This window comes from Haliotis asinina, chromosome 3, assembly GCF_037392515.1.
Source record: "Haliotis asinina isolate JCU_RB_2024 chromosome 3, JCU_Hal_asi_v2, whole genome shotgun sequence".
Classification (NCBI taxonomy): Eukaryota; Metazoa; Mollusca; class Gastropoda; order Lepetellida; family Haliotidae; genus Haliotis; species Haliotis asinina.
In genome coordinates, this window is record NC_090282.1 from 10,342,979 (window position 1) to 10,356,856 (window position 13,878).

At 41.3% G+C, this 13,878-nt stretch overlaps 1 protein-coding gene across 1 annotated transcript; it reads left to right on the forward strand.

Annotated features, from left to right (window-relative positions):
• The first annotated feature begins 400 nt into the window (after nucleotides 1-400).
• On the forward strand, nucleotides 401-12,995 carry LOC137277447 (catalase-like). Its single transcript, XM_067809176.1, has 12 exons — nucleotides 401-869; nucleotides 2,297-2,468; nucleotides 2,869-2,979; nucleotides 4,042-4,172; nucleotides 7,285-7,335; nucleotides 7,745-7,924; nucleotides 8,291-8,482; nucleotides 8,978-9,130; nucleotides 9,463-9,601; nucleotides 10,240-10,391; nucleotides 10,763-10,930; nucleotides 11,938-12,995. Exons 1-11 carry the CDS (start codon nucleotides 813-815, stop codon nucleotides 10,928-10,930), a joined length of 1,506 nt encoding a protein of 501 aa, XP_067665277.1. The 5' UTR covers nucleotides 401-812; the 3' UTR covers nucleotides 11,938-12,995.
• The last annotated feature ends 883 nt before the right edge of the window (nucleotides 12,996-13,878 follow it).

The following is a 13,878-nucleotide window of genomic DNA, read 5'->3' on the forward strand; positions in this document are numbered from 1 at the left end:
TGAAAATGGCAAATTTCAATTCCCATAAACACAAACGATGTTTTCACTGCAATATTCGCCATAGAGGAAACATGGCGAGGCATGACTGTTATATAATAGGTTCTGACGCCATGGGATAAATCAGTAGTTCAATAAATAGTTCTAATCACAATTAGCGCAAAATCTGGGTCAATTGAAACTTGACATGAAAATGTGAAGTTAAATGCTATTTGGAAATAGGAACTCAATAGAGGGCATGTGTACATTAAGTTGGTGTACGTGCTGTAAATCGTCCAAAGTGATCGCTTCATTTAACAAGCCCTTGGGCAGTCATGGGAAAAACTGATGTGTCTACCAAGGGTATGTACAGCTATAAAACTCCCAGTATTCACATTTAATTATAGCAATGACCTATTTTCTTTATATAACAACCTTTTTCAGTATACTCCCTGTCTGGCCATTGCTTTTATGGTGTATATTTGTCAGCATGTACAATAAGTCTTGTACTGGTCATGACTTGCAATATCGGCACCATTGAGGGTTTGTAAAGCCATATTCTCTCTTAAAGCACGAAACTTGGTGTATCTGAAGGCAGTTCCACTTTTGTTAACAATATCCAGCGATGACAGAGCACTTTCGATACATATAAATCCGGTCTGATGCAAGATCCGTGAAGTCACACTCTCCTACTCAAGCAGAAAGCTCGGTCTGCATTATACAAGCAGGAGGACTGGTCGTACAGATCCGGGTTTATGCAACGAGCAGTTTGACCCCAATAGATATACTACAGTGGGAAGTGTGCAAAGTGCGCATTTCTTCAGAGCAACAGCATCATGGCGAACAGAGACAAGGCGGCAGAACAGCTAAATGAATTCAGCAAATCACAGAAGGTATGTTTTTATGTGTAAGATGTTATGTCTCATACACCGATATTTCAGTATCACATGGAAATAATTCCACCAGGGACAGACTAAGCAGTTAGGCAACATGGGCATCATGGTGGTATTGAGTATATGGGTCAGAGATACCCAGTCCGCCTGTTACATCAGTGTTGGGGTCCGTTTCTATGTTAGACGATGAAAGGGTGTGGTGAGCGTGCAGGTCACCAAGCTATGTACGAACCATGTGCACGTAGCATAGAATGTATAACGTTCAGAACATCATTTCAAGTATAAAGCCTTGTATTACTGCTTGTGTAGAGAGACGGTTTTGAAAAGTAGTGTCAACATGGTTCAGGTTCTCTCTGGTCCTTGTGGGTCCATATCGACATAGATACAATGCAGTTTTCTCTTTGGGGAAAACCACAGTGTCGGATTGTCACACCATGGACCATATTCCTTGCGAATTTAAGACTTCAACAGATGTCTAGATGCATCCTAGGCATTTTAAAGAACCTTTGGACCTTGTCTTAGTATACTGCGCCATTATATTGTGAAGGTGACTTTGTTGATTGTCGTCAGTTCTAAACCATATTGGCATTTAGTTAAAAGTATACTTTTGTTTCGTAATTCTGTTATTTTAGATAATGTTACATTTTTGTAGGTAAGATGAAAACTGTTGGTTTATTGCACTTCTTATGGCCAGTTTACACGGAAGAACCTTAACCACACAACAAGAAATATTGTAGGTCATTGCATCTGGCTCACGTTTTTAAAATCTGGCTGTATGACCTGCAATGACTTATTGGAAAAACCCGTCGTAGTCTGTTTTGCGCAGTACTTACGGTGAACAGGCGTCAGCAGAAATGCATTGAGGCAAACTGGGCATAAGTCGATATTTGTAAAACTGCTGAATTATGAGATTTTAAAGGTAATATGTTTTTATTCATATGAAAACGGGAAAATGGATGGTGAGATACATATGGCTGTACCTACAATATTAACAATGTGTATTGGAGGGCAGTATCATGTTATGTTGCCCAGTTCCCAGATGGTCTTCTCGATGGATGACCCCAACTTGATTGCTAGCATATGTGGGGCAGTTTGGTAGTCTTGTAGTTCAAGCATCTGCTCGTTACGGCGAAAGCCAAGGTTCGTTCTCCACTTGTTAAGCTCATATATGATGCCCTCCGCACTTTCCTATAAAATATTGCCAGAAGCCTGAAAAACATCTCGTTGCTGTCTGGTTTTGAGCGAAGACTGTTCGCAGATAAACATCTCAAAACGGTTAAATTCAGAGGATCGGCCTTTATATAGCAATCATAAGTATGTTAAATAATGAATGCGTTTCAGTTGCACATTATCTAGGTGCAGAGCATGTAGAATACGGTATTCATTATTCTTTATTCATATCCTGTATATTCTGTACTCCATTATAGAAACCGGATGTGCTCACCACAGGCACAGGTACCCCTGTGGGACGCAAGACAGCCACCATGACCGTGGGACCAAAGGGACCTGTGTTGCTGCAGGACTTTGTGTTCACGGACGAGATGGCCCATTTCAACAGAGAACGGATCCCCGAGAGAGTCGTGCATGCGAAGGGGGCAGGTATTTCCAGAGTGAGTGAGTGAGTGGGGTGGGTTTGTGCCGCGCTGAAAGGTGTTCCGGTCATAACACGGCAGCTGAGATGAAGACTTAAAGTGCTCCTCGGTACAGATGCCAAACACAAATGCAACTCTGGAACCCTGGATTTTTCCAACCAAACAAGGATCATAATCCTGGAGAATCCCAACTCTTAATAGCATCTTTAACTGTAAAAAGAGAAAATAAAGAGTGGACAAGTCAATAACTTTCAAAATGTAAATCTTGCTGAAGGTGTATTTATAAACTAAATCATTGGAAAATAAACAATGATTGAAAGTTTATAGTATTTTATCTTGACACAAACCAATACCCACAATTCCGATCATGTATTCCCGGAAACTAATTCTATTTTAAATCATTGCAGGAGCGTTCGGCTATTTAGAGGTGACACACGACATTACCAAGTATTGTAAAGCAAAGATATTTGAACGTGTGGGCAAGAAGACGCCACTAGCAGTCAGGTTTTCAACTGTAGGTAAGCAAGCATGTAACGATGATGTGGTAAGGTACGTAAACAGAGAGAGTCGTATCATGTTGTCCAAGGTGTGTTCATGCCCCCACATCAAGCCTAACTACACAGCAGGTATATAAAACAGCAAGTTTACACTTGCTCAGGAATGTACATGTATTAAAACACGGTCTGTTCAAGGGCGTTAATGGCAGACAGAGGGTCAACAATGCGTCGTTTTTTATTCGTGGCTTTAATCCGTACGAGTCTGTACAGGTATCGGTGACACTATTTACTCGCTGTATTTCAGAACAGACGCGCCAGTGTGAGTGAGTGAATGAGTGAGTGAGTGAGAGAATAATCGAGAATAACATTTAATGTGAACAATACGTAATTAAAAACAATACGTTATTAACATAGGTCACTTGGTCCTTCTTTACATGTTATTTTCAACCGTTACGAGCTTTAATGCAGGTTTTCTCTACATGATATTGTGGATGGTGCAGTACCAGTGCATCAATGATATGATAGTTACTATGTATTCACGATGGCTGTACTCATTATAACATGTACTCCAGGTAGTGTAGACAGTATGGCATGTCATAATGGTGTTCATCATATCTGGTATTCATGACAAAATATTCGAGACAGTATACATTCATGATAGTATGTATTTGTAGTAGTGTATTCATGATAGTGAGTAATCACGGTAGTGTGTATTCATTGTGTATGTATTTCACATTAGGGTGTATTCTGTATGTGTTCATGGTAGTGTGTATCATGGTACTTTGCATTACACATATATGTACAGAGCCTTCCACGGAACATTTTGCTCTATTGTGAATATCCTAACTACTTATATGAATATCATAACTACTTGTATGAATATCCTAACTACTAGAATATCCTATCTACTTATATGAATATCCTAACTACTTGTATGAATATGCTATCTACTTATATGAATATCCTAACTACTTGTACGAATATCCTAACTACTTGTATGAATACCCTATCTACTTCTATGAATATCCCATTTACTTATATGAATATACTATCAACTCATATCAATATCCTACCTACTTGTAGGTGGAGAAAAGGGGTCGGCGGACACAGCGAGGGACCCTCGGGGGTTCGCCATCAAGTTCTACACTGAAGACGGCAACTGGGACCTGGTGGGCAACAACACCCCCATCTTCTTCATCAGGGACCCCATGCTGGTGAGTCGACGACCAACAGTAATGCAATAACCATTGGTCGAAGTAGAACAATAGTTAAATTGTTCCAAAGACCATTCACTAAACACTGAAGTGGAACAATAGTTGCATTGTTCCATGGACCATTCATTCAGTAGACACTGAAGTGGAACAATAGTTGAATTGTTCCATGGACCATTCATTCAGTAGACACTGAAGTGGAACAATAGTTGAATTGTTCCATGGACCATTCATTCATGAGACACTGAAGTGGAACAATAGTTAAACTGTTCCACAGACCATTAAATCAGTAGGCACTGAAGTGGAACAATAGTGGAATTGTTCCATGGACCATTCATTCAGTAGGCACTGAAGTTGGAACAATAGTTGAATTGTTCCATAGACCATTCATTCAGTAGGCACTGAAGTGGAACAATAGTTGAATTGTTCCATGGACCATTCATTCATGAGACACTGAAGTGGAACAATAGTTGAATTGTTCCACAGACCATTAATTAAGTAGACACTGAAGTGGAACAATAGTGGAATTGTTCCATAGACCATTAATTCAGTAGACACAGAAGTGGAACAATACACTGTAGTTGAATGGTTGGCCATTTAGTAGAAGACAGTTGAGTTGTTTCATTTCTTTGATTGGTATTCTATAAGTTTACTTGACATTTTAACATCCCTTAGATGTACCCGAATTTCACATGGCAGTAATATCAGCTTTGTCAGCATGTGTTTATTCTCAGCGGGGAAAAGCATTTACATTTAGCACAAATTAATCCCACGACCGCTCCAGACATTCTGATTCTAGAATGCCTTCACTGAGGATATGCTCGCGGAAACACGGTCACATAGATTTCATCTAGTAGAACATGTCAACACTTTCAATGCCTCGCCCAAATTTTGTTTAGCTGAAAGATAAGGGAGTTTATTGAAAGGTCTCACACAGGATTACGACTTTTCAATGGTAAACGTTAGTATTTATTTTTGTAAATGATTAGATTTAACTTCCTTAACATTTAAATTTGATTTAGATGCCAGCATGTGTATAGCCCTGAGATAGCGAGCTGCCGTAATCCTCTAGTGCCCACTATATGAAAGATGCACAGGAAAATTCTAAAACTCTGGTAAAATATTTCTTTCAGTCCTATTTCAACACATCTACTTTTTAAAAATGTATCTTTACAAATAAAGGATTTACAAAATGTATCATGTATGATACATTTGGGAATAAGGGTATCGTACATTATATATGATACAATATCATATAACAATCAAAACTAACATCATATTTGTCTTAACAACTGTTTATTAACTGAATTTCACAGAGTAACTTGAATCAACTTTGGGAAAATTGAGCTCTCAGCTGTCTTTTGTGAACAGAGATATTGTAAGTGTTTGACTGTCGGTAAGATATGGTAAAGTTGAATTTAAAGTGCCATAATTATCGAAAAAGAGTTGAGATTTACCCTCTGTAGTACTTCAGTCATAGACTAGAAAAGTTATACATATATGACAAGTACATGTATTTTGGATATTGAATTCTGTCATCGAACTGCAGTGAATCACTAAGCTATCACATATGTTTATAATAACTCCGAGTGAACCGACCTCCAACATGTACATGTGAACCGACCTCCAACATGTACATGTGAACCGATCTCCAACACAAAACGTATCTTTTACTGAAGCCCATGTGAACTGAACATGAAATCGAATGTCAACATTAATAAATATCTCTACATGTTTTAGCATATTCGTGGAGGGGTCACAGATTTCAAAAGTTGTTAAGTCTCATTTTCCACACAAGGAAATCAGTCACATGATGGCTTAAAATATCATCAGATATCAAATGAGAAAGTATAGATATCATTTCAATCTGAATATCATGTAAAGTGTATTGATTATGATTATGAAACGTTTAGTTTGTGTTCATCAGCAGTCATTCGTGACCAACTCGAGTGGCAAACTTTGTTGTAATCCACGCCTCAAAACGCACATTGCTGGTGTAAACAGAACTGAACCTATGTTGTTGTCTTTCCAAAAGTATATTGCTATACATGGTTTGAAAGTTTTATAATAAGGAAATTATGTCTGATATCAAATACGAAACTAGCAAAGCTGCATGGATCAAGGCCTTATTGGGGAAATAAATCCAATTTCTCCATGGGCAAAAGTAGATACCAGGAAATAAAATGTATCATGTATGATACATGGGGCACTAGGGGGTTAACGTACCTCTCAAGCATCCCTCAGATACCGTTCTTCTCTTGATACGGATCTCTCAAGCATCCCTCAGATACCGTTCTTCTCTTGATACAGATCTCTCAAGCATCCCTCAGATACCGTTCTTCTCTTGATACGGATCTCTCAAGCATCCCTCAGATACCGTTCTTCTCTTGATACGGATCTCTCAAGCATCCCTCAGATACCGTTCTTCTCTTGATACGGATCTCTCAAGCATTTCTCAGATACCGTTCTTCTCTTGATACGGATCTCTCAAGCATCCCTCAGATACCGTTCTTCTCTTGATACAGATCTCTCAAGCATCCCTCAGATACCGTTCTTCTCTTGATACAGATCTCTCAAGCATCCCTCAGATACCGTTCTTCTCTTGATACGGATCTCCCAAGCATCCCTCAGATACCGTTCTTCTCTTGATACGGATCTCTCAAGCATCCCTCAGATACCGTTCTTCTCTTGATACAGATCTCTCAAGCATCCCTCAGATACCGTTCTTCTCTTGATACAGATCTCTCAAGCATCCCTCAGATACCGTTCTTCTCTTGATACGGATCTCCCAAGCATCCCTCAGATACCGTTCTTCTCTTGATACGGATCTCTCAAGCATCCCTCAGATACCGTTCTTCTCTTGATACAGATCTCTCAAGCATCCCTCAGATACAGTTCTTCTCTTGATACGGATCTCTCAAGCATTTCTCAGATACCGTTCTTCTCTTGATACGGATCTCTCAAGCATTCCTCAGATACCGTTCTTCTCTTGATACAGTTTGTACTTTTTACCATGGCGCTTATTGTTTTTGTCTTTATTTACAAACCTATTATTGTTTTTGAGCTATAAAACAGACAATCTCCTTGCGACTCCATCATCGTTTGTTTCTTTCAGTTCCCCAGCTTCATCCACACACAGAAGAGAAACCCGGTCACCAACCTGAAGGTACAGCTTTCCGTCAACCCTCGGTTGAGGTTCAGCTGATGAATGCCCAATTGCCTGCTGGCCTTATGACATGTGTTTCCCTTATCCAATATAGTATGGCTATATTCCAATAACCTGAACAATACTTATACTGACGAGTGTTAATTACACGTCGAAATTTTGAAAAACAACTAGGTACAGAACGTTAAGCGTGGTGCTTTTCCAAGTGTTAGGTCACCTTTATATAGCAGAAATACATGGTAAAGATATTGCATGTTCTGATGTCCTGTCTCTACTCAACTTCAAAACGGGTGTTCGTAATGTTAACAACAGACACACATGTAGGTGTGAAAATGAAATATTCCATTACCCTCTTAACATAGCGAATTGTAGTGAATTGCCATATTTCTGTGACGACGATTGTTGTCAGGATCCCGACATGTTCTGGGATTTCATTTCCCTGCGCCCCGAGACTACCCACCAGGTGTCCTTTCTCTTCTCCAACCGTGGCACTCCTGACGGCTACCGCCACATGAACGGTTACGGCAGCCACACCTTCAAGATGGTCAACGCTAAAGGGGATAGTGTGTACTGCAAGTTTCACTTCAAGGTAAGCATGGGTGTCATTATAACTACCCCTCCGAAACCTGTTCCGTCTTCAGCGGCCATGTTTGTTAGCGACCATTGATCGAATCAGGTTATCGGGAATGCCGTATCATTGATACATGTCAACAAATCGTAGACTGATGCTCATGATGTAAATCAAAGAACTGCCTGGTCTTCACATGCCGCCTGAACATTGTTCCATCCAGTGTGGCGTCCAAGGGAGGTAACTCAGGTCATTGACGATTGACGAGTATGGGGTGGCTGGGCGTCTATCGTCCGCTTCGATGCAAATGAGTTAGATGAGTTATTCAAATGTTCCTACCAAGGTCTAATGATTACCTTACTCACTCATCCTGTCGTATGTCAACAGACTGACCAAGGTATCAAGAACTTGACAGGAGCCCAGGCTGATAAACTAGCTAGCGACGACCCCGACTACGCAACACGTGATCTGTACAACGCCATCGCTAGCGGCAAGCCCCCAAAGTGGTCTCTCTTCATCCAAGTGATGACCTTCAAGCAGGCTGAGAGTTTGAAATGGAACCCTTTCGACCTTACCAAGGTAGGAAGCGAACAATCCTCATAATCCTGACATTATCCCACCACACTTGATCCCATGTTTACCCTGTCAAACCTAACGAAGGCTGTACACCCACAGTCCTCATAATCCTGCCATTACTTCTTCACGGATACCCTTGGCTTTATTTATACCCTGCCAAGACCCCACGGAGGTTGTGTACCCACTGTCTTGACAATCTGACATTATTTCACCACGGGGACCCTTGGTCTCAGTTATACCATTCCAATAACTCACGAAGTTTCTGCACCCACTGTCCTCCTAATCCTGTCATCACGGCGACCCTTGGCCTCATTTATACCCTTTCAATACCTCATAAAGATTGTACCCCACCCCCCCCCCCCCCCCACCCCCCCCACCCCCACCCTGATAATCCTGCCATCACTTCATTACAGGGACGTCTTTGTAAATTATTCCCCATCCCCGTGGGTCGTATGGTCCTCCATTTGACAATACAACTGATGTTGTTGGCCATTGTAGGTGTGGCCCCACAAGGACTACCCCCTCATCCCCGTGGGCCGCATGGTCCTCGACAGGAACCCCAAGAACTACTTTGCTGAGGTGGAGCAGATCGCCTTCTCCCCAGTCCACATGGTGCCAGGCATCGAGGCCAGTCCCGACAAGATGCTTCAGGTGGGTGGTGTCTGTCAGGTGTATTTGCCGTTAATATACTCACGTGTTACAAGGCGTGTTACTGATCAGCCAGGTAAATATTGCAATGATGACATATTGTCAGTCAGCCCAGGTAATTTTGTTTCAATGTTGATATGATCGATGACATTTGTTGTGATATTTTATTTAGATACAGTAATGCGGGATAATTTCTCAAGTAACAAGCCTATGCCTAGCTTGACGAGAGAAACTGACGATATTCTGAGTGTTGATTTGTCACAGCTACTTTAAATATCCAATATAAATATGTTTTCGAAAAATGTTTGAGACATTCCTGCTCGTTGTGTTTTCAGGGCCGCCTCTACTCGTACTCGGACACCCACCGACATCGCCTCGGCAGCAACTACCTGCAGCTCCCCGTCAACTGCCCCTATAACACCCGGCTCCGCAACTACCAACGTGACGGTCCTCAATGCGTGGACGACAACCAAGGTTAGAATGGGATGAGATAGTGAGTGGATCAATGGCTGAGTGAGTGAGTGAGAGTGTCATTCAACGGCCATTCAGATCATATGTGGCGGGTCGCACGTCTGAAACTAGTTCAGTTCCGTCGATATTACGAGATACGATCAATACACTCGGGTCATGAATACACAGCCGATTCATTAGGTAGCCTCTTGTCCCAACAATATATGTTGCCAGGAAACAATCCTGACCCGAAACCAAATTTCAGTTGGCAATGCGGTGCGGAGGTTTCATATAGTATGGGTCAGTGTGAACATCCTGGTTCCCTGGGTCTGATGCACCTGCGCTAACGCTCCGACACTGATCGTTAGCGCAGGCGCATCAGACCCAGGGAACCAGGCTGCAGTGTGTGACTGGTTTTACTGCTTCCGGTAGTATTCCAGAAACTATGAAGGCAAGGAGAAATACCGGACTTCACACATTACCAGTGCTGGGAATCGAACTCAAGCTTAGCTTGTTGTGAACAGACGTTAAACAAACAACTCAAGGTGAAATATTGCACAGTGCATGCAATGATGTTTTGTCGTCATAACGTTTTTTCTGTCATTTACACATTCATCAAATTACAAAGACTTATTTTGGATTTCTACCTCCCTTTCCACCAGCTGGCGCTCCTAATTACTTCCCCAACAGTTTCTCAGGGCCACAAGAGGATCCTAAGGCCATTGAGTGCCCTTTCAAGATCACTGGAGACGTGACCAGATACAACACTGAAGATGAAGACAACTTCAGCCAAGCTGGCATCTTCTGGAATAAGGTAGATGCTCACAATCAGTAACCAGTGGCGTTGAAACATAGAGTACTTCGCCCTATACCCGCCCCATCCCCAACATGTTCTTATCCCTTACACCCACACTAACGCGGTCTTATTTGTTCCACCTTGAGTGAATACTGCTATAATTAGCATAAATCTTCGCACCGTGGCTGTAGTCTTTACTGAAACTCGTGACCGGAGATGGTCATGGCAAGAGCAGGACACTTCGCACGCACCAGGTAGCCTCACCTGATGTGTTCGTTGCTCTTGTTATTGCCATTGCTGTTTAGCCTTCAACATCACACTGATATCTATTCAGATGCTATAAACTTACTGTTCATGCCTTTAAAACGTGCCCTGCCTTCCTCGTCCAGGTCCTGTCCGCAGCTGAACGGGACCATCTGATCAAAAACATGGCCGGGCATCTGATCAATGCCCAGGAGTTCATCCAGAAACGAGCTGTCAATAACTTCGGCAAGGCTGATCCCGAGTTCGGTCGCCGTCTCCAGGCTGCCCTTCATGCTTTGAAAGTGGAGCCATAGGTGAGAACAGACTATTGAAACAGTGGTGAGAAGGGTTGCCCCATGTAACTATGGGAACAAGATCACATACAGCTGTGTACGTTCCATGTTGAGAATGTCGTCCCTGTCGTCCTGAGCTGGAACATCAACGTGTTCCTGATCGCGTTTCTCGGTTTATGCACACCCCTATTGTTTGGATTAACCAGATTGGTCAACTGCTGTAACCGGGCCAGCTCGGTCCCTCTTATATCGAGCAGTGGGGCATCGATACTGCAGAGTAGCGATATAGCGGTATTTCCAGTCAATTTCTATAGAAAAATCATCAGCAAATGGTTGAAAATTGAGAAAGGAATAAGAAATGCAATGGTTACCTCCCTTCTCCACTTTCCTTGCGCTTCATTATTAACGATATTAGTCGTCAAATGACATGACTATAATTAGGCGAAACCTTTCGTTCCCGGATTCATATGAAACTGAAGGCTTTCGGCTTTATAGTCCGTCCCTACTGTGTGATCTCATCATGCGTTCAGGGTGGTCCACTTGTCTGTGTGGGGGGTGAGGATGGTATGATTCGTCGTTTCGTCGGGTAGCCTTCTAAAATTTGTAAACTGTCATCTGTACACTCTGTGAAATACTATTGAAAGTAGATTTAGCATCATTCAATCATTGTAGACGTTGTCATTGAAGCTGTTCGACAATTGTATTCATGAAGCGGCGCAATCCCGTGCACGATGCTATGATTGGGTGGCCCTTCTATGTTGGTGATCGGCACAGAAAACAGAAATTTAGGCTTCGAATCCTAGGCCTTTAAATACCATAGATTAACCACCATGGGTGTCACAAATGTGGTTAACATCATCGACCTGCAATACTCGGGATTTCCTACCACTTTAAGCTTCAACGCCATGCAGTAACCGGAATATACTTTACTTCCTCTCTACATCCTACTGTCTATGCTAGTGCTATGGTGTGGCCTCGATGTTTCCACAATACAGGTATTTCTAAATGCTTCTGTTTGTTTGTTCCAGATACTGACAAAGGTGGAAAACAGTCTCGCAATACAGGACGGTCGGGCACATCAAATATATAACTGAAGAATGCTTACAGATGACACCTGGAATTTGTAACTCATTGATCAGCTATATATCCTGCTTTGCAATATTTCCATGTTTCGAGAAATTGATAAGTAATATTAGCAAGCATACAAAGTAATAAACAAGCACAAATAGAATAAAATAAAAATAATAATCGAATCAATATTTGAAAACCTTTCAGTTTACGATTTCCTATAAAAACGAGTTTCTATTGTTTATGTATGACTGGTGTACTATAATCCTGCGCGTACTTTCTAGTGAGTAAGGAGCTTTGTCACTGAAGTGTGAAACGTTTACACTTTCCAATCTGATTTGTACCTGACTCGAACTAAGACCTGAAATGTAGTCAGTTTTCTTTACCGTTCAAGTAAAATATAATTAAACCCGTATCAACACTTTGCATGCTTTGGTCAAGTACATTGATTATAGTGGACATGTAGTCGACATGCTAAGTGTATATCCACATCAATGATATTTGCTCGACTGGCAGTGATGTACTTTACCAACGTCACATTTCCCTTGCAGTTTCGAGACTTAAATGAAAATTCTGAATTTAGGCAAAACACTGCTCATCAAAGCACAATAGTTGGTGTTTTTTCGCAGAGTTTGCCTTGTTCGGATTAAATATATTTCCTGAACATGTCATGTAACATGCAAAGAATATTTGTTATTTTCTTCAAAAGCGCACTGAATTTAGACGCAAAGGGAAAGGTTTCGAATACAGAAAGTCTTTCTATTGCCCATAACGCGTGCGTACCTAATAACCAGTACATCCTAGATATAACTGTAGATTGAGAACTTCACACACTTACACGAAGTACTGCATAGATGAGTGTATTCTTCAGCTTGTCTCATATATATTTTACAGATACAATGTACCTAATTGGAATGTATAACTATAAGTTTATTCAATTCTGTATTTGTATCTAGAGAGGTGAAGACTAGTGCTATACTCCTTTTCATTTATATGCAATAAAGAATTTTAAAATACACGTTGTCACTTCCTTTTATGTTGACTGAACCAAACTGCATGAAAAAAAAACAAACGTTAAGCATCCTCATATTGAAATTGTGACATCACTTCATTCCTTTGAAGAAATGGTTTGTTTAGAATACCGGTATTAGTAGTGTTTTGAACGCAGCAACGGATGCCTTCCACAAAATGCAGGTTGCCCTCGATTCAAATCATTTCTAATCGCATCTTGAAGCATTCAGTGACATCTCTCAACAGAAAATAACATTGTTGTTACATTTCGAGGTCTTGGGGACCATACTTCATCGTACATAATTTTTGTATGGGAAGTGACGTTTGTGTACAAAGTCTGTTTTCGCCTTCATGTCAGACGGAGTTCTAGTTATTGTGTCCCTGTGTCTAGTTATTGAGTAACTCTGTCTAGTTGTTGTGACCCTATGTTATTGCCAGAGATCATTCATACACCACTGTGTTCTTTCATCCAGTCCTTCCTTTGGGATAACATCACAAATATTGACGATCGTAAAATTACCGGGGGTGCTTAACGCTTTCCTTTATGTATATTTAACAGGCATGTAGTATGGCTAGTTCACCTTCTACTTCTATCAATTAGTCATTGTCTCACCATTCATCCCTCTATCAATTAGGCACTGTCTCACCCACTTTTCCCTTTATCAATTAGCCATTGTCCCACATGAACTGGCCATTGTCTTATCTATTCCTTGATCTATCAATTAGCTATTGAGACGCTCCTCACTCTTTCAACCATCCATTGTCTCACCCACTCTTCCCTCTATCAACTAGCCATTGTCCCACCTACTCCTCCCTGTGAAATCAAGCCATTGTATCATCCACTCCTCCCTGTATCAACTAGTCATTGTTTCACCCATTCCTCCTTGTAT

Excerpts from the sequence above, each read along its gene's own strand:
- LOC137277447 (XM_067809176.1), top strand. The coding sequence starts at position 813 with ATGGCGAACAGAGACAAGGCGGCAGAACAGCTAAATGAATTCAGCAAA. Across the intron at positions 8,483-8,977 it reads ACCCTTTCGACCTTACCAAG|GTGTGGCCCCACAAGGACTA; the intron begins GTAGGAAGCGAA and ends TGGCCATTGTAG. Across the intron at positions 10,392-10,762 it reads CTGGCATCTTCTGGAATAAG|GTCCTGTCCGCAGCTGAACG; the intron begins GTAGATGCTCAC and ends TTCCTCGTCCAG.